The sequence below is a fragment of the Pipistrellus kuhlii genome, unplaced genomic scaffold, assembly GCF_014108245.1.
Source record: "Pipistrellus kuhlii isolate mPipKuh1 unplaced genomic scaffold, mPipKuh1.p scaffold_m20_p_3, whole genome shotgun sequence".
Taxonomy (NCBI): Eukaryota; Metazoa; Chordata; class Mammalia; order Chiroptera; family Vespertilionidae; genus Pipistrellus; species Pipistrellus kuhlii.
Window position 1 is genome coordinate 162,161,171 of NW_023425529.1, and position 20,735 is coordinate 162,181,905.

Below are 20,735 nucleotides of genomic sequence, written 5' to 3' on the forward strand. Positions count from 1 at the left end.
TCTGGGACTCCGAGTGCAGCACGGAATAAATGCTGCCCTTGCCTGCGAAGTATAGAGGTGCTCTTGAAATGAGCAAAATATGAATACTTTCTTAGAATTCTTTGAACTAGTCTTCCCCACTTAGTCTTTGAATTCTCCAAAACAGGAAAGCACGTGCTGAATAGCACACACATCAAAATGACCTTTTCTGGATACGTGCCTAAAGGGAGGACAGGAAGGGAGAGGGACGCTGGTAGAGGGTGCTTTTCCATCGCATGCTCTGAAAGTATAGGGCAGATGTCCCAACGAGTGGGCTCCAGACCAAGTGGGGAGCACACCCCCAGATTCCCATGTGGGAAGCCTAGCCATCTACCCGCACATGGCAGTAAAGAGGTGGAGCCCAACTCCCTTCTACCGATTGACTAGAGACAGAAACAGCCAGCTAACACTGAAGGAGTAACTAATAGGAAAACGTCACATTTCAATTGATAATCAAACCAAGAACCAGGAAGATTTTAGAATGAATTAAAATAAGAAAATCGTTGAATGCCAATATCGAAGTGACAGAAATGTTGGAATTACCTGACAGATTTTAAAGCACCTATAATAAAACAGCTTCAGGGGGCAATTATGAACATGCTTGAAACAAATGAAAAAAAATAGAAAGCCTGAGCAAATAAAAAGTTTAAGGAAAGAATAAAACAAGTGAAAATTTTAGATGGAAAAATACATTAACCAAAATAAAAAGCTCAAAGAATGGGTTCCACAGCAGAAGGGGGGGGCGGGGGCAGAGGAAAGAAAAACCAATAGAAACATGGAAGGAAAATGCAGTAGAAACTACCTGATTTGAACAATGGGGAGAATGTAAACTTGAACAAAAATGCACAGAGCCTCAGGAATAGGGGGAACTGTAATAAAAATCTGACATCAATGTCATCAGAGTTCTGGAAGGAGAGAAGTAAGAGGGCAAGGCTGAAAACTACTCAAACAATGACTGAAAATTCCCTAAAATTTGGCAAAAGACATAAACTTACAGATTCAAGAAGCTGAGTGAACAGATAACCATGACCTCTGAAATCTACATCAAGAAGCATCATAATTAAACTTCTCAAAATTAAACATACACAAAACCAAGAGACAGACATTGAATGATAATAAATGTCCATTCCCCTAAGAAGATACAGCATTCCTAAATGTATATGCACCAAACAAGAGAGCTAAAAAAATGTGTACACTGATAGAATTGAAAGGAAAAATACGCAAATCCACAATTTTAGTTAGAGACTTCAACATTCCTCTCGCAACAATTGACAGAACAACTGAATAGGAAATCAGCACAGATATAGAAGAGCTCAATGACATCATCAACCATCAGAATGTTGTTGGTCTTAGTAGAATAATCCACCCAATCACAACAGAATATACTTTCTCTTTATGTGTTCATTGAACATTTGCCAAGATAGACCATATCCTAGGCCATAAAACAAAGTTTAACAAATTTGAAAATAAATAAAATAATGTAGAATGTGTTCTACAATCTCAGTGGAATCAAACTAGAAATTAATAACAGAAAGATAACAGAAAACTCTCCAAATGTGAAAACTAAACAATATACTTCTAAGTAATATATGAGTAAAAAAGGAAGCCTTGAGAGAAATTTCAAGAAATACATGGGGCTGAATGAATGCAATAGCAGTGTTCACAGGAAAATTTATAGCAATGAATTAATATATTAGAAAAGAGGAAAAGTCTCAAATCAATAAACTTAAGTTTTCACTTAAAAAACCTAGAAAAAAAGAGGGAGGAAAACACACAGGAGAAAGAAATAAAAGATAAGAGCAGAAACCAGTGAAATTAAAAACAAAAGAGAAAATCAGTAAAACTACAAAGAACTGGATCTTTCAAAAGACCAATAAAATCAACAGCACTATTGCACGAGAGAAAACATAAATAACCAATACCAGAAATGAAATGAGATATCACTACAGACCCCGAAGAGTTCAAAAAGATAATAAGGGAGTACTATATACAACTCTACAATTATAAACTCGACAACTTAGATGAAATGGACCATGTCTTCAATACACATAACTAATTCAATTCAAAATAGATAATTTGAATAGCCATATAACTAGCAAGGAACTTGATTTCATAATTGAAAACATACCAATTCACTGAAAAATTCTACCAAACATTTAATGAAGAATTACAAGTTATATACCATGTCTTCTAGAAAATAGAAGAGAAGGAAACATTTCCCAATTGATTTATAAGACATGTATTACTCTTATGCCAAAATCAGATAAAAACAGCACGCACAAAAATATAAAGTTACAGAACAATATTCTTCATAAATATAGACAGAAATAGCCACAGCAATCAAGATGGTGAGGTATTGGTGGATGGATAGACACGGAGACCAATGGAACAGATTAGGAAGCCCAGAAACAGAACCACACTAATATGCCCAACTGATTTTTGAGCTGCACAAACAATTCAATGAGGCAGAGACAACCTTTTCAACAGGAGAAGCTGGAGCAATTGAACAACTACTGGCAAAAAATGAACCTTGACCGAAGTCTCACATGTTGTAGAAGAATTAACTTAAAATTGATCATGGATTTAAAAGTAAAAGTATAAAACCTTTTGAATGGGAAGGTTGAATTTGGGAGAAGATGGAAAAATAAACATGAGGAGTTCTTAGACTTGACACCAAAAGCACAATTCAGAAAAGGAAAAATAGATTGCACCTCAACGACATAAAGAAAGCTTTTGTTCTATGAAAGCCCTTGTAACATGAATGAAAAGACAAGCAAAAATTGGAAAGAAGCATTTGAAAACCGCAAGTCCAACAAAGGATCTAAGATAGGTAAACAACACTCAAAACTCAACAGTAAACAAGCAAACAATTCGGTTAGAACATGGTAAAACGACATGAAGAGACAGCTCACCAAACAGATGTCAAGTAAACACATGGAAAGATGTTCAATATTACTGGCCACGAGGGAAACGCAAATTAAAACCGCAACGAAATAATACTACATGCCTATCAGAGTAACTAAAATAAAAAATAGTGACAACACCGAAAGCTGGGGAGGATGCTGAGAAGCTGTATAACTCATGTAGTTGGTAGGAATGTAAAATGGTACAGCCAATCTGAAGAAAGTTTACCTGTTTCTTAGAAAAACCAAACATGCAATTAGTTACCATATAACTCAAGAACTGCACTCTTGGGCATTAATCTCAAAGAAAGGGAAATTTACACAAAAATATGTACATGAATGCTTAGAGCTGCTTTATTCATGTTAGCCCCAAACTGAAACAACCCAGATGCCCTTTAACAAGTGAATGGTCAGACCAATGGTGGTCCATCGGCACCACAGAATTGAGCAATAACACTGTCTGTGCTCACAACACACTGGGTGAATCTCCAGAGGATTATGCTGAGTATAAAGAGCCAACCCCCAAAGGTTATGTACTAGATGATTCCATTTATGGAACGTTCTTGAAATGATGGAGAACAGATGAGTGGTTGCCAGAGGTTCAGGAGAGTGTGGGCGGGGGGAGGAGGGGGTGTGTGTCTACACATGGGCGACATTGGGATCCTTGTGGGGACAAAGTGTTCTGTGGTGCCTGTGTCAGGGTCAGTATCCTGGCTGTGATCTCGTGCTTTGGTGTGGGGAGACGTTACTGTTGGGAGAAACCGAGGGAAGGGTTCAGGGGATCTCTCTCTCTCTCTCTCTCTCTCTCTCTCTCTCTCTCTCTCTCTCTCTCTCTCAAAAAAAAAAAAAAAAAAAAAAAGTAATACATCTCCCCCCCCCCCCCCCCCACTCATTTGTGGAATATAATGAACAACATAAACTGATGAACAAAACAGATCCAGAGACAAAGAAGCATGGATCAAACCATCAAACTTCAGAGGAAAGTGTTACGCCCAGACTTCGTGATCCCCAAGGACCACCAGGGAGCCGAGTCCGATGCAATAAACAAAAGAGCTTTTTCCATGCTAGCATGGGCTCTGTCCCACTCACGCCGGCAGCATGGCCGAAGAGAGAGCGAATTTCTCCCAATCCAGGGGTTTTACTCCGGTCGGTGGTGATGTCACTGTAAAAAAAAATAATAAATCTTTATTGTTCAGATTATTATAGGTGTTCCTATTTCCTCCCTCCTCCCCCATAGCTCCCTTCCACCTGATTCCCAACTCCACCTCATGCCCTTATCCCCACCCCTATTTTCATCCATAGGTGTAAGATTTTTGTCCAATCTCTTCCCGCACCCTTCAGAACCTTTCCCCCCTGAGAATTGTTAATCCAATCAGGGGATCTCTCTTGATCCTTTCTTCTAACTGCATATGAATCTACAATTATTGTCAAATAAGAAGTGCAATTTAAATAAAGAGGGAGGTTCCAGAATCACACCAGTTCAGGAAATGCCACATACTGGACCTCTCTTAGAGAGCCAAGTTCAAGAGAAGCATTAAGCTTTGTTTAACCACTGCTTCTCCTTCCCCAGATTGTTGCTCTGGATTAGCTGGATGGGCCTGGCTTCTCATGGTGGGTCCTGATGGGCAGTGGTAGCACCAGTGGGAGCCGTGGAGGCAGAACCTTTATTTCACAAGTTACCCAGGCAGTTTGCTTGGTGCCGTGTGGAAGCCCTGACCCAAGACACAGGGGGAACGCTGGCAGGGGATGCATGTCCCATTTGGACTCTGATGGTGTAGTCAGGACGAGGTTAGAAAGATTGTTCTAAGGTTCACAAAATATAAGTGGCTGGGCTGGATCCACAGCCCGCTTGGTTGAGAGGCAGGGAGGCAGGAAGACTGGCTGCACAGCCATCGAGTCCTCATTTCCACCTCTCCAGCTGCCTCAGAGGGTCCCGCCTGCCCCACACCCTCTGGCAGAATCTCACTGCCCTCAGACACTCTTCTCCCATCATGCACAGGTCCCCACCTCACCTGGCTATGGCTTTCTTCGTCTCTGAAACCCTTCATTTCCTCTCCTCTTTAAACTACAACCAGCCTCCTCCTCACTTCCTTGACACTTTTTCCCAAACATTTGCTGAGCACCCACTGTGTGGTAGAATAGACAGATAAGGCTGCAGCATTATGAAACCAACATTTTTGTTGGTCCTGGCCTCCCCAGACGTGTCCCAGGTGTGCCCAAGGTGCCTGTCAGGTGTGCCCCAGATGTGCCCTGGGTGAATGCCAGGTGTGTCCTAGGTATCCCTCAGCTGAGCCCCAGGTGTGTCCTTGGCCTCTCTCACTCCTGTGTGGGGCCTCAGCACTGGGTGTAGCTTGCAGGTGTGTGTGTGTGTGCACGTGCACACCTCTTCTGTTTCCTTGTCCTAATCTCACCTGAAAGCTCCTCTTGGCATTTTTTTAAATTAAGGTATTATATGTGTACATAGCTTGCCAATCCCCTCTCCCCCACTCCCATACATGCCCTCCCTCCCCAGAGTTTTGTGTCCATTGGTTGTACTTATATGCATGTATACAAGTCCTTCTGTTGATCTATTATCTCCCCAGATCTCCCTCCCCTCCCCCCTGAAATTTGACTGTCTCTGTATCTATCTTTTGGTTCATCAGTTTATAATGTTCTTTATTATCCATAAATGAGTGAGGTCATGTGGTGTTTCTCTTTCATTGACTGACTTATTTCACTCAGCATGATGTTCTCCAATTCCATCCAGATTGCTGCAAATGATAAGAATCCCTTCTTTTTTATGGCAGCATAGTATTCCATTGTGTAGATGTACAATAGTTTTTTGATCCAATCATCTGCTGACGGGCACCTAGGCTGTTTCCAAATCCTAGCTATTGTATATTGTGCTTCTATGAACATAGGGGTGCATATATCCTTTTTTTAAAAAAATATATATTTTATTGATTTTTTTACAGAGAGGAAGGGAGAGAGATAGAGAGCTAGAAACGTTGATGAGAGAGAAACATTGACCAGCTGCCTCTTGCACACCCTGTACTGAGGATGTGCCCGCAACCAACGTACATGCCCCTGACCGGAATCGAACCTGGGACCTTTCAGTCTGCAGACCGACACTCTACCACTGAGCCAAACCAGCTTCGGCCATATATCCTTTTTGATTGGTGTTTCTATCAATAGCTTCTTAGGATATACTCCTAGGAGTGGGAGTTCCATTCTCAGTTTTTTGAGGAAACTCCATACTCCTCTTGGCATTTTGGTTTTGCAGGCAACCCCAAGCGAGGGGAAGGAACTGATATAGAGCTGTCCTCTCAGCAAGTGCCGGGGTATCTATGTCTGAGCCAACAATGTGACACGGGAGCACCGCCCTCTCAGGCTCAGGTCAGGACAGGACAAGTCAGCTCTCAGACTGGCCGGTTCCTCAGGGCCAGTGGTCTCAGGGGATACGCAGAATGCTGTGCCCTGTGGGTTTTGTTTGTTTTTTTCCCCTCTCTCTCTCTCTCTTTCTCTCTCTCTCAATTCCCACTTCAGCAGGTTTTCTTCTCCCTGGCTATTTTTCTTTAAGATAGAAATAAAATCTGCCCGGGAAAGAAACCAGGCATCCTCCTACATTAAAGTTTCTCCTGGGGCCCCTCTCCCTTGAGTCCGGCCTCCTGTCTCAGCAAGGAAACCAATGGGCGGCCTCCTGGCTGCTGAGGCCAGAGGGCTGCAGAGGCGGCTTAGAAAGACGGGATCTCTGGGGTGTCCTGGGGTTTGCCAAGACAGCTGGCTTCTGCGGAAGGAGCCCGGCCGGCTGGCCGTCTAATCTTCCTGGGAGCGGCTTAGGGGATTGTCTTTTTCTGGCACCTGCTTGCTGCCCCACCCCAAGAGCATCCCCCATAACCCCGGGCTGGGATTTATCCTGAGCTGTGTCAGCTGGGCTCCCGGGGACTCCTGGTGTGGCCCCCAGTCATCCCTGTACCGGGACACCTCCTGTCCCTGCAGCCGGGACCGGGCACAGGCCCAAGGGCAGCGGGTCAGGCCCGCACTGGGCATCGGCGCCAAGGCCTCGCTCATGGCCCCCGGCGCCTGAGTGGCAGGAGGTGGGCGCCGCCAGGATGGATTTCGGGTCCTTGGAGACGGTGGTGGCCAACTCTGCCTTCATCACCGCCCGGGGCAGCTTCGATGGGAGCAGCGGCCCGCCCTCCCGGGACAAGAAGTACCGGGCCAAGCTCAAGCTGCCCCCGCTCTCCAAGTGCCAGGCCCTCGGGGCCAGCCTGGACCTGCGGTTCCAGAGCGTGTGCTCGGAGCAGCCCATCGGCAAGCGGCTCTTCCAGCAGTTCCTGAAGGCCGACGGGAGGCACGTGCCGGCCCTGGAGCTCTGGAAGGACATCGAGGATTACGACACGATCGACGGTGACCTGCGGCCGCAGAAGGCCCGGGCCATCCTGGCGGAGTACCTGGACCCCCAGGCCAAGCTCTTCTGCGGCTTCCTGGACGAGGGGACGGCAGCCAAGGCCCGGGAGGGGCCGGTGGCGAGCGGGGATGGGCTCTTCCAGCCCCTGCTGCAGGCCACGCTGGCCCACCTGAGCCAGGCCCCGTTCCAGGAGTTCCTGGGCAGCCTGCACTTCCAGCGGTTCCTGCAGTGGAAGTGGCTGGAGGCGCAGCCCACGGGCGAGGACTGGTTCCTGGACTTCCGGGTGCTGGGGAAAGGGGGCTTCGGGGAGGTGTCGGCCTGCCAGATGAAGGCGACGGGCAAGATGTACGCGTGCAAGAGGCTGAACAAGAAGAGGCTGAAGAAGAGGAAGGGGTACCAGGTGGGCAGCGCGGCCAGGCACGGTGGAGGGCACCTCTTGGGTCTGGCAGATGGGCGGGTGGGGTGGGGTCCCTGGGCTGGGAGGCCCCTCGGGGGCTCAGGCGGCTGGCTCACCTTACTGTTTGGACACCGAACCCCTCCCGTCGTGCAGCCATGGCCGGTTTCTAGTTCACCTGCGTCTCCTTGACCTGAGTCAGCCCCAGCTGTGCCGTGCCAGCGGCCGGTGCCAGCGGCCGTGCGCCCGGCCTGGAGGGGAGTGGCAGAGGAGGCGGCGTGTGGCCCCTGCGGTCTCCGGCCCGGGGCACGGTGTGTCCAGCTGCTCCTTTTAAAAAAAAAATATATTTTATTGATTTTGTACAGAGAGGAAGGGAGAGAGAGAGTTAGAAACACCGATGAGAGAGAAACATCGGTCAGCTGCCTCTTGCACATCCCCAACTGGGGGTGTGCCCGCAACCAAGGTACATGCCCTTGACCGGAATCCCCAAACCCGGGACCTTTCAGTCCGCAGGCTGACGCTCTATCCACTGAGCCAAACCAGTTTTGGCTGATGTCCCATCTTGGAGAGCGGTCGTGGCATCTGTTGGTGTGGGTGACGCGCCACGTCCTGTTGCCCTTGGTTTCCACCAGCACCACCAAGCACAGCGGCCCTGCTGGGGAGGCCGTCTGGGACTGTCCTCCAGTCTGTATGCGGACTCTCTGGAGCGTTCCCAAGCCCCGGCTTTGGCTGTGATGGCGCATGCACGGGGAATGGAGAGGGCCGGGGGCTGTCTTTTATGTGAGGCCGAGCCTGCCTGTGACGCTGGGGGCAGGCTGCTCCCCGAGGGCAGTGTCCCAGGGACGGGGACGGAGTGGAGGCTCTGAGTGGGGTCCGCTCTCTCCAGCTGGAGTCAGAGCCCATTTGGGCAGGATCAGCGAAAGCTGCTTAGGTCTTAGGAGCTCATCCCTCAGCCCCACACTCTGTCCTGCACGGTTTGTTGTTTCTTTCCTGCTGCACAGTCCAATGAGGGGTGGGGGGAATGCAGCTTCTCGGGGTGCTCAGCAGCCTCCACAGAGCACCCCTCCCAGGGTTCCTGGATGGTGAGACTTTGTGGGGAAGCTGTTATCCCTCCCTCTTGGTTGTCTGCCTGTAATTTTAATCCAGCAATGAGAGCGCTACAGGCTCTTCTCACCCACGGTCAGGACGCTCCTGAACATAGCATGAAGTGAAGTCAACCCAAGGTCTTCTCAGGCCACATGGACAGAAAGGGGCCTCTCCCAACACCACACACTCCTCCTTCCGAAAGGGATTCCAAACACAACTTTAAAAACCATGTTCAATGGACACCACGAGGTTTCCAATAAAGGTAGAACATGAACAGAGGTGCAGGATGGCTGAGACCTCACTATCCGCTGCCAGAGGTCTGGCCAGGAGGAAAGGCGCTGAGAGTTTGGCAGGATGACTGGTTAGATGTAAGAAAGGGCGGGGCCTGGCTGGCGTGGCTCAGTGGTTGAACGCCGACTTGTGAACCAGGAGGTCATGGTTCGATTCCTGGTCAGAGCACATGCCTGGGCTGCAGGCTCAATCCCCAGTTGGGGGCATGCAGGAGGCAGCTGATCCATGATTCTCTCTCATTATTGATGTTTCTATCTCTCTCCCCCTCTTCCTTCCTCTCTGAAATAAAAAAAGTACAAATATATAAAAGAAAGGACAGGAAGGAAAGTCAGCAATGAATAGGCAGCCAGGGACTGAGCTGGACCCCCCACCTGACATGTTTAAGATGCATTGTCTGGAGTGCCCCTTACTGGAGGCTGCAGGAAAGTGCTCTGTCTGACTCATTTGCACATCTGAATTTGCAAAAACACTTTTAAAATGTATCTGCAACTCTGCGCCTATGTTGTCGGAGTGCTTTCTGGTTTGCAGAACCTTGTCTTTTATGGCGACGCCACTTTCCCGCCTAACCCGGGTTGTTTTTTGGACATCTTGCTTTTCAGGGTGCTATGGTAGAGAAGAAGATTCTGTCGAAAGTACACAGCAGGTTCATAGTCTCTCTGGCCTATGCGTTTGAAACCAAAACTGACCTCTGCCTGGTGATGACCATCATGAATGGAGGCGACTTAAGGTAAGTAGGATTCCTCTCTCCCGTGTGGGAGCTGGGGGCTGGGAGGGCTGGAGTGGCTCAGCTTAGGGAGGGGACTTCTGGGGCCAATGAGGCCGCTTCTCACTGCTAAGGCAGCGGTGACATCTGAGGAAATGCCCCATCAAAATCCACTCTTTTCTGCCTTCCGCTTGCTGATACTCAAAATGATGTGTCCTCAGTCCCATGTGAAATTCAGGAACCTCGTGAGGGTGTGGGGCTACGGCGCTCTAGTCCTCCGGTTTGTGTGGATGGGAGGTGGTTAGTAGGGTGGGCAGCACGGGGAACTGTGGGCTGAGTGCTAGTTGGGGCGGGTGAGTAAAGGGGTAGTGGGAACCTCAGGGGAGTTGAGGGCCTTGTATGGAAAAGACTGGTAAATGGAGATGATCTTCATCAATGACCCGCTTTTGGGGATGGCGGCAGAGCTGGAAACACGATGTGGCCAACTTTGGGAACGATTGCTTTGCTTGTCATCGGCAGAGAGAACCGGGTGGCAGCAATGCACGGTGCCTGATTTGCCAGGGATCCGACGGCCCGGTCCTGGGCTCCCAGGGGAAATCAGGTCACTGGCTCTCAGAGGGGGAAAGACCCACTTGTTAGCTGGGCGACCTGACAGCTCTTGCTTCAGTGTGCTGGTCTGTGAATTGGGTATAACAATGACACCGGTGTTCAAAGGCTGTGGAGAGGAGGCTGGTGCGTGTGAGGCACTAAGAGGGTCACAGTTGCTTACACACAAGGGGGCATGGCTGTTGCTGTTATTTGCATTCTCCCATTTGGTTCATCTCCCCTGAACTCTGCCAAGTAAGTTAGTTGGCCCCATTTTCCTGATGAGGGTTCTGAGTCCTTGACTAAGTAACTCCTGTAAGGTCACACAGAAGGGGAGCAGAGGGGCCTAGGAAGCACAAATAACATGACTTAGGGTAGAAATGATCATGATACTGTACTGTACTACATTCTACATTATGCTACTGTATATTACACCACACTACACCTTAGTACACTACACTGCACTCTACAACATTATACTATACCATATACTATACTATCGATATACTATTCTATACTGTACTGTACTATACTATACTATACTATACTATATTATACCATTCCATACTGCACTGGATTGTACTATATTATATTATACTCTAGTACATTGCATTACACTGTACCATACTACACAACATTATAATATACTAAAAGCCCAGTGCACGAAATTCGTGCATAGGTGGGGTCCCTAAGCCTGGCCAGTGGTCAGGACCAATCAGGTGTCCTGCTTCCCAGCATCCCCACTTTTTCCTTCCCTTACAGCCTGCATCCACTGCCACCACCCTGGTTCCCTGTCCCAGCCTAGGGCCCAGCTCCAATAGGGCGATTGGGATCTGCCAGCTGGGGGGAAGGACCAGGAGTTTGGCTGGCAGACTGACCATGGCAGGTCAATCAGGGACTGCTGCTTGGTGATTGGAGCATGCGGGCTGGGGGCAGCTCCTTCATTGAGCATCTGCCCCCTGGTGATCAGTGTACATCATAGCAACTGGTCATTCTAGTCATTCTAGTCATTCTGTTGTAAAGGACCCTTAAGATTTTATATCTATAGACTGGAAGACTGGTGCATGAAATTCTTGAAGGGGGGGGGTGTCCCTCAGCCTGGCCTGCACCCTCTCCAATCTGGGACATCCCTCTCATAATCTGGGACCACTAGCTCCTAACTGCTTGCCTGCCTAACTGCCTCTGTCTGCTGGCTGATCTCCCCCTAACCACTCCTCTGCTGGCCTGATCACCCCAACTCCCCTCCTCTGCAGGCCTGGTCCCCCCCCAACTGCCCTCCCCTGCTGGCCTGATCTCACCCCCAACTGCTGTCCCCTGCTGGCCTGATCGCCCCAACTGTCCTCTGCCAGTCTGATCTCTCCCTCAACTGCCCTTCTCTGCTGATCTTATTGTGCCTAATTGCCTCTGCCTGCCTGATCACCCCTAACTGCCCTCCTCTGCAGGCCTAATCTCGCCTCTAACTGCCCTCCTCTGCTGGCCAATTTGGTTCTGATTGGTAGGTTTCTATGCTAGTCAGCATCAAAAGCTCCACCTCTTAGGCAGTCATTGGCTCCTCACAGTTGACCCAGATTTGTTTCTAATTGGTTGGTTTCTATGCCAATCAGCATTTCTGGGTCTATCAACAGGGTCTGATCAGAAAGGCAGGGCTGATTAGCAGCCCTGGTAGAGGCCTGGAGAGAAATAGAGGTGCTGCTGCTGACCAGGCTGGAAAGAAAGAGAGAGGCAAGTGCTGATCAACAGCTGCCACAGAGGCTACGGATCAGACGCTGCTTCTATCTTTAGGCCTGTCTCCGGGCCTGATTCATAACCCCCTCAGCAGTCAGTGCTGGGTCACTGTACTTGGAGCCATAGCAGTCAGTGCTGGGTCACCATGGCAACCCATCACTGACTGTGGGACTGACTTCTGGTTGGTTGAGCCTCCCAGTTGTTGTGGATATAACAGACCCAGGGTTTTTATATATTAGGATTCCAGTTGTCTCATTCTCAGGCTGATTTTAGGGTTTCTCTCTCTCTCTCTCTCTCTCTCTCTCTCTCTCTCTCTCTCTCTCCATATATATATATATATATATATATATATATATATATATATATATATTTAATGTTTCCTGATCTGCCTCTATTCTCCCTGGTTGCTATCTAGTGTAATTTATTTCCTTTTATTTGTTATATTTTGCCCCTGTGCAAAGTGAGGCAGTGGAAAACATGAGGAAGGACAGTTACAGGGGATTGAGGTTGGGAGAGGGTCCTGCTGCAGGCCTAGCCAGGAGTCTGCATGTCCGGGTTGGGTGAAATAGCCGACAGGCTTACATGACTCTGTATTGACTGCTTATATTTGGGTAACTCAGGCTGCTCATGCAGACTTCCTATGCCCCCTTCTGCCCTTACTTGTTCGCTTGGTGGTAGTAGAATGGCCCTGCAGGCCAGAGCTGGGAGGCGAGAGGACTGAACTTTGCTGCCTCATTTCCCCCATAACACCTGTGGGAAAGATCTTGAGGGCGTGGGCACCAGCTGCCAGGGGCCCTAATGTTGCCACAGGCTCTTCAGGCTAAATACTGAGGCTCCAAAATGACCAGATGCTTTACGGACACAGCATAGGGTTCTGAGGCCCTCCCTGTTTTCCCAAGATGTTACTTCCACCCCAACCATCTTCACGCTCTTGTGGCCGTGCCAGAAAAGCACAGGCCTCCGCATAGTCTGCCTCCAGGTACCACATCTACAATGTGGACGAGGAGAACCCTGGCTTCCAGCAGCCACGTGCCGTCTTCTACGCGGCCCAGATCCTCAGCGGCCTGGAGCACCTGCACCAGCGAGGCATCGTCTACCGAGACCTCAAACCTGAGAACGTGCTGCTGGATGACGAAGGTGAGGCAGCCGCCCCATCTGGCCTCCTCTCCTGGCCTCCCCTTGCCAGCTGGACTCTGTGGCCCATTGGATCATCTGTAGGGGGTAGGGGCTGGTTTTGACATATGCTCGTCAGAGCTTTAAGTGGCACCAAGACATTTCTTAAGGTTGTTGACTGTTCCTTTAGCTATTTTGCAACCGAATGGCATTGTCTCCAGATGGAGATTTTGGGTGGACTTGGATGAAATTTGGTGCCTAATGCGGCACCCAGTGTTACAGGGAGCTAAGCCAGAGTGTCTATAGTGTGTGGAACTCTTGGTAAATAGTGAAGATTTTATGGCCCAATCCTCACTCTGTCACTCTTTTCTTTCTGCCTTCTCTGTCAAATTGGGATTCTTACCAGAAAAGAAACATAGAGATTTAGGCTTCCTTTGCGTATATCCCTTTAGATTTACCTCCCTTTCTGTCACCGAGTCACACAAATGCATGGGCATTCCCAAAGGCTGTTGCTACAGAGCTTGGAAGAGAAGACAGAGGAGGAAACAGAACTTGGGTGGGTTATGCTCCGAATTCAGGTTGCAGGCGCTGATGGGACCCTTCCATTCCTCTGTGGTTTAACTGGGACAAAGACACCTGGGTGCTTAGGCTTCATGACACCCCCCTGGAGTGTGCATGTGAGTGTGTGAATGCGCATGTGTGCGTGTCTGCACCTGTTCATGAGTGTGTGTGTATGTGTAAGTAGGTGTGAGCACGTGTGTTTGCAGATACATTTATGTGTGCACATGTGCATGAGCATTTGTGCGCGTGTATGCATGTGTGCAGAGGCTGGCTCTTGGCTCCTGTGGGCTCCAGGAACACCAGGTGCCTTTGTTCTGTGGCGCCACACATGACCTCAGCCCATGTTTACTTTCCAGGGAATATCCGAATCTCCGACCTTGGGCTGGCCGTAGAGCTGAAGGAAGGGCAGACCAAGACCAAGGGCTATGCAGGGACCCCAGGTAAGAGCCTGAGAGCAAGGATGGGAGCAGTGTCTCTCAAGAGAAGGGGTGAAGCCCCTGGCGTCCCCATGGCTTGGGGTAGGTGGCACGGTGAGGGCTGGGGGTTTGTAGGGCAGCGGCTCCCTCATCCCCAGAGCAAAGAGTGAAACCAGAAGGACTGGCTAGTGGGACTGCACCCCTGCAGCAGGAGCTGGGGCCCACTGCAAGGAGGAGCCCTCCTGCCTGAAGAACCATGATTGGTTTTAATGTGCTGTGCCCTCTGTACTGAAAGCTTCCACCTTTGATGGCTTTCTTGTTTGTGTCACAGAATCCTTCAAATCTTTGGGGTTTGGGCTTTTTTTGGTGTTTGTACCTGTCACCACAGTGTCTGTCCTCATCTGTGGCTTTATTGAGGGAAAGATCTACTCTTGAATTTCTAGATCCTCAGCCCAAGTCTATGACATTCCATTCCTGGCATGAGCAAGTGAGTGGAAACACTACTCACGCATTCCAGGGTGATTCAGATTGTTAGGAGAAAGCCCAGAAAACTCCAGAGCCAGGATTTGAAGTAGTTTGACCTCCAGGATATAGCCTGACCTTGTTTGTGCCGAGTGAGAGGACCCTGCCAGCCACCAGAGGGCCCCATAGGCTTTGCTGTGGCCACGGAGCTACAGCTGTTCTTTGAACAGAAGGGATGAAGCTTTCCAGGGGGGTGGCTCCCCTAACCAGTGCATTCAAGCATGGCTCTGAGCAATTGGGCTCAGGTGAAGGGTGGCAGCAGATACTGATGTTAGGGTAACTTATTATTTTTTAAAAAAATATATTTTATTGATTTTGTACAGAGAGGAAGGGAGAGAGATAGAGAGTTAGAAACATCGATGCGAGAGAGTCATTGATCAGTTGCCTCTTGCACACCCCCTACTGGGGATATGCCCGCAACCAAGGTACATGCCCTTGACCGGAATTGAACCCGGGACCCTTCAGTCCCCAAGCCGACGCTCTATCCATTGAGCCAAACCGGTCTCAGTAGATGTTAGGGTAACTTATAAGGCTGGGGCCTTCAGCAAAGCCACAGGGGGCTGCCTTCTGGATCCTTCTTCTTCAGCCCCTCTGCACGAACCCTAGGCTCCACTGAGGGCTAGAGCCTCTGAGCCTCTGAGCCTCTGCAATTGACCATGAAGAGGGCTGTGCCTGCCAGTGGGATACTCTCTAAGAGCTATAAGGTATGATCTCTGTCCTCAATGAGTTTCCAGCCAGGAACAGGGAATGAGTCAATATGTGGAGGAATTAGTAACTAAGTAGTATTTATTCATTAACTTATTTATTCATTCATACAACAGGTATTTGCTGGCTCTTTGCCCAGGCGTCATGTAAGAACCCAAGGATTGAAAAGGATGCATCGTTTGGGACTGAGTTGGGTGGAACAGACTAGAGATGCCACTGAGTTATTTCTCACAGGAGATGACAGCATCCCTGTGGTCTGATTGGCCCGTCTCTAGGACCCCATTTTAAATCTAGAAGTTGTGATTGGTTGAACATATCTTTTTTACAAAGTCTGAGCAGTCTGGATTATCATGTAACTCCTCGATAAGCGGAATTTATAAAGGTGTCTTCAGGACCAGGAGGTTCTTTGGAATTTGACTCCTGTAACCTTTTTGGGAAGAAATGATTCTGCAATCACAGTGGCTTGGCTGGTGTTGCCAAGAACATCTCCCTTTTATTTATTTATTTATTTATTTGTTTTTATTTTTAAAAATATATTTTATTGATTAAAAAATATATGTATTTTATTGATTTTTTACAGAGAAGAAGGGAGCGGGACAGAGAGTTAGAAACATCGACGAAAGAGAAACATTGATCAGCTGCCTCCTGCACACCCCCTACTGGGGATGTGCCCGTAACCAAGAACATGCCATTTCAGGTGCCTGCCTTTGCTACCCTCACAACCACACACAGAGATAGCTCCCGAGGTCACACACTGGTGCCTGAGAGGCAAGAACCATGGCTCTGACTGTCATGGTGGATCTAAGGGGAGATGAAGCTTCACACCATGTGTATAGAGCAGTGGTTTCGACCAGAGGCAATTTGCTCCTAGGAGACACTCGGCAATGTCTGGAGACATTTTTGGTTGTCACAACTGGGGAGGGCATGCTAAATAGTGGATGGAATCCAGGGGTGCTGCTCAGCACCCCACAGCGCACAGGGCAGCCACACCACAGACGTCACCAGGCGCCCATGGGAGCATCAGCTCTGTGCTCACCACTGGCTCTGTGCAGCTGCGTCTCTGAGTCCACACTGTGCTCTTGCCTGGCAGGTTTCATGGCCCCAGAACTTCTGCGGGGTGAGGAGTACGACTTTTCTGTGGATTACTTTGCCCTGGGGGTGACGCTGTATGAGATGATTGCGGCCAGAGGACCCTTCCGAGCCCGGGGAGAGAAGGTAGGAGGTGGTCCTCTGCAGCTGTCCTGGGGTTGACTCTCCTTGTTGGGTGGGTGTCATAGGAGGAGGTGTTGCTGCAGCTCACCTGGTGCGGAGCTGCTTAAATCTTGAGCATAATGCTTTTCATGGAAGGTCCTTCATGGGCAGGAGAGAAGAGACACAGTGACTCCATCTCACGTAGCTCAGGATGAGAGGTGCCTAAGCTTTCCCAAGCCTTCCCCTGTGAGCAGCACTCACACCCTTCCCCTGGAGCTGGCCTGGTTCCTTTGATGGCCTTTGTCCTCTTCCCTGTAGATGAATACTAAGAGCCCCCCTCCCATGATGCTAAGAAACCACATGACCTGCTTCAGGTATAGCACAGCAGTTTTTTTTTTTAATGTCTTGGAGGAAAGTGGACATCCCATGCTGCGCACTGATCCCTGGCCTCCCACACTCCTCTGCCCCATGCATCTCCATAAACCGGGAATGTGGAGGCACCACTGGGAGCCTGGTGTGAATGGCAGTCTTTAGACATGGTACCTGTACCCACCCACCTCATTTAGTATGGAGGTCACGCCCATTCTTGTCTTCTGCCTGGACCTAGAGTGTCCGTCCCAGGCCCCAATCCTGTCCCCCATCTTCTAAGAGCAAAGAGTGCTCCCATGACTAACACACCAGCCCCTCTGTGTCTCTGCAGCTCCACCTTGACCTCTAGTCACCAGTTCTCTCTCCTGACTTCCAACAGCTTGGAAGAGCAGAGTAAGACCAATGGTGGGGCCACAATAGAAGCTCCCAGCTCCCATCTCAGAGCTCTCACTGACCCACAGCCCCAAGCACACTCCCTATTTGCTGTGTGTTAATAAACGTGATGGGCTTTTATGAGATGCCCAAAGTGAATCAAGCATGTCTTTCAGTTCCTGTCTCCATAGTGACATGAAGGAAGGAACCTAAATACACACACAGCATGAACGGGCCTCAAACTTGTTAATTAAATGGTGTCATTTCTAGAAAATTTTAGGAAAGGCATATCTATTCTATTGTGAGAAGAAATGGGTCTGTGTTTGCCTGAGGTCAAGGTGAAGGTGGGCTGCAGAGGGCACAGGGGAATTTTGGGGTGATGGTGGTGAAGTATCTAGCTGTTGATCAAAACCCTTCCCTCACGTCACTGAAGATGGAGCTTTGTGGTATGTGTATTTATATTTGATAAAGCGGATTCAAAACAAGATGAAATGTTTCTATTGTTAGAAGACTTCTCTACCAGTTCTATGAAGTTGACTTATTGTTCCTTCTCATTCTTTTTTTCTCGAATAGCTAATAAGTGATTATATATAATATGTCCACCAGAACTCCTTAAACTGTACTGCACCCCAACTTTGACCAGTACCTTTAGGGTTCCACTCCTTTCACTGGGGATGTTGAGCCATTCTATGCTGAGAAGGAGAATGCACTTAGGTATTCCCATCACCTCTGCCTCGGTGTGAAGGAGGGGCCGGCCTCTTTCTGAGAGGAGTGCTAGCCCTGCCCAGACACCAACAGGGGCTGGCCAGTCTCCTGGAGCCTGAGGGGCCAGCTCTGACGATGTTAGTGGGCTTGGCAGGGGTTTAACATGATGTGTGTTCCACCATGCAGGTGGAGAACAAGGAGCTCAAGCAGAGGATCCTCTCAGAGGCGGTCAAGTACACTGACAAGTTCAGCCAGACCAGCAAGGACTTCTGTGAGGCACTGCTGGAGAAGGACCCGGAGAAGCGCCTGGGGTTTAGAGATGGGACTTGTGATGGGCTCCGAGTTAACCCCCTCTTTAAAGACATTAATTGGAGACAGCTCGAGGCTGGTACTGTTGGCATACCTTTGGATCTGGGTTGGGGGAGAGGGGGGTAGGCCTGTTAGATGACTCTTGCTTGCCTGACCCATCCTATAGTCATCATCTAGGCTTAGCTCAATGTCAGCAGAGCAAGGACACCTGGTTGATGCTTTTCCAATAGCTACCCTCCAGCCCCCTAGGAAAACTACCACCGTCTAGTACTCTATTCATCCCCCATGCACCCAGGACTGTGTGTTAATGGGTTAGGCCTTTTAGGACACCTTCTGGAGTATGGAAAAGGTTGAATGTAATATCTAGGGAATATACTGGCTGGCCTTTGATCCAAGCCTGCTGTTTTGCATTTTCATACCCTGTTCTTTCATAGAACCCATGATCCACACCAAGGCAGGATAGCTCAATCTGTCTGTTTGGGAGAAATTCATTCCTTCAACCAACATTTGTTACCAGGTGTCATGTGCAGGCTCTTGTGTGTGTGCGTGCATGTATGTGTCTCTATGTGTGCATGTATGTATGTATGTATGTGTGTGCTTGTGTGCATGTGTCTGTGAGGGAAAAGTGTAGGACACAATCACATGTCCAGAATTTACAGCCAGAGAATGTAAACATGTGACTAGATGGCAGGAACCCGAGAACAGTGAGTAGTCAAGAAATTCCTTTGCAGGAAAGGATCAGAACAGAGGTGAGTCCTGGCTGATCTGAAGGGGGCTCACCAGGAGAGCGGTTCAGACCAGCCGAAGCTGGGGTGAGGACACGCAGCTTTGAGCGATTAGAACCTGGAGTAGTTGAGCCAGAGTTACTCCTCAGGTCACTGCAATGGTCTGGCAGCCCATCCATGAGCTGAAAGGAGGGAGCGGGTGATAAGTGAGAGGGAGGCAGGGTCAGTCCTGGGCGACTAAAGTTCTGTGTCTGGTGACTGGGGAATCGCCCCCTGAGCAGGTTTGAGAGAAAAGCTGGCTTTGGAAGGATGAGAAACTCATCTTTGAGCGTGTTGGGTTCCAGGTGTCTGACCTGCAGGGGAGGCTGGCTTGAGGGCACCAGTAGGGGGTCTACGGTGAGGAGGGGAGGAGACCATGCCAGGCAAGAACACACTGTCCTTCATGTCGGGGCTCTGTGGGGGACACCCAGGACCCTCTCAGTTGCGCTGATTTGTTAGCAACTCAGACACCCCTCCAGGGAGGCAGCAGCCAGACCATGGCCCTGCTCCCTGAGCCATTTCACACCTGTGTTTTCCGTCTTCCGACAGGGATGCTGATGCCCCCCTTCATCCCAGACTCCAGAACTGTCTATGCCAAGAACATCCAGGACGTAGGGGCCTTTTCCACAGTCAAAGGTGTGTTCTTTGACAAAGCAGATACAGAGTTCTTCCAGGAATTTGCCACCGGCAACTGCTCCATCCCCTGGCAGGAGGAGATGATTGAGACGGGCATCTTTGGGGAGCTGAATGTGTGGCGTGCTGACGGGCAGATGCCCAATGACATGAAGGGGATCACCGTGGAGGAAGCTGCTCCCTCCTCCAAGTCAGGAATGTGCCTGGTTTCCTAGACCTGGAGGAAAAGGGAACTCTCTCCACAGCTGGCAGGGCTGAATAGACCTTTGTCAGTCAGTGGAGCCCTCGTGTGGTGACAGGCAGCTCCTGCCTGTGTGGCCGAGCTGCTCACAGCAGGGGCAGGAGAAGGAGGCACAGAGCCACTAGACTCCAGGCCCAGGGTCAGGAGCTCTAGCTTGTAAATAGCCCACTTCTTTTGCCCCATTCCACTAAAAAAAGATACAACCATGGCTCCTGGACAGAGTGCAGCGAGAATACAGAGCTGTCCAGGCTCACGGATGGACATGCATGTTGGCGGCAGTGTTGAGCAGCTGGGCAGATGGCTGCTCAGAGGAGAGGACTCTCAGTTTGGGTTTCCTGGCACCTTAACTGCAACTTCCAAGAGCCCCATCCTTGGTGGAGGCCCTCTCTTGGTTGGTCCAGAGGGTGGCAAACCACAGCTCTTGGGCTTTGGGGCACCGTCAGAGAGGCCTGGACTGGTCCTCCTTCACACCAGCTCCTGTTCCTCCTGCCACCTGGTCACTGGCAGGACCCTGGGGTCATGCCCTCAGCACCCCTGACCCTCAGGAAAGGAGTGGATCTTGACAATCCATGGCTTTGGAGGGTTGCTGGCCAAAACTGGGACCCAACTACCTCCTTTTTGCTCTAGAGCAGTGGTTCTAAACCTTTCTAATGCCACGACCCTTTAATACAGTTCCTCATGATGTGGTGGCCCCCAATCATAATTTTTTTTGTTGCTACTTCATACCTGCAATTTTGCT

At 49.4% G+C, this 20,735-nt stretch overlaps 1 protein-coding gene across 1 annotated transcript; it reads left to right on the forward strand.

The window, feature by feature from the left end:
* Positions 1-6,440: 6,440 nt before the first annotated feature.
* GRK1 (G protein-coupled receptor kinase 1) lies at positions 6,441-20,224 on the forward strand. Its single transcript, XM_036456440.2, has 7 exons — positions 6,441-7,711; positions 9,682-9,809; positions 13,075-13,232; positions 14,126-14,209; positions 16,503-16,627; positions 18,236-18,437; positions 19,672-20,224. Exons 1-7 carry the CDS (start codon positions 7,013-7,015, stop codon positions 19,968-19,970), a joined length of 1,695 nt encoding a protein of 564 aa, XP_036312333.1. The 5' UTR covers positions 6,441-7,012; the 3' UTR covers positions 19,971-20,224.
* Positions 20,225-20,735: the final 511 nt, after the last annotated feature.

Excerpts from the sequence above, each read along its gene's own strand:
- GRK1 (XM_036456440.2), top strand. The coding sequence starts at position 7,013 with ATGGATTTCGGGTCCTTGGAGACGGTGGTGGCCAACTCTGCCTTCATC. Across the intron at positions 9,810-13,074 it reads ATGAATGGAGGCGACTTAAG|GTACCACATCTACAATGTGG; the intron begins GTAAGTAGGATT and ends GTCTGCCTCCAG. Across the intron at positions 16,628-18,235 it reads TCCGAGCCCGGGGAGAGAAG|GTGGAGAACAAGGAGCTCAA; the intron begins GTAGGAGGTGGT and ends TCCACCATGCAG.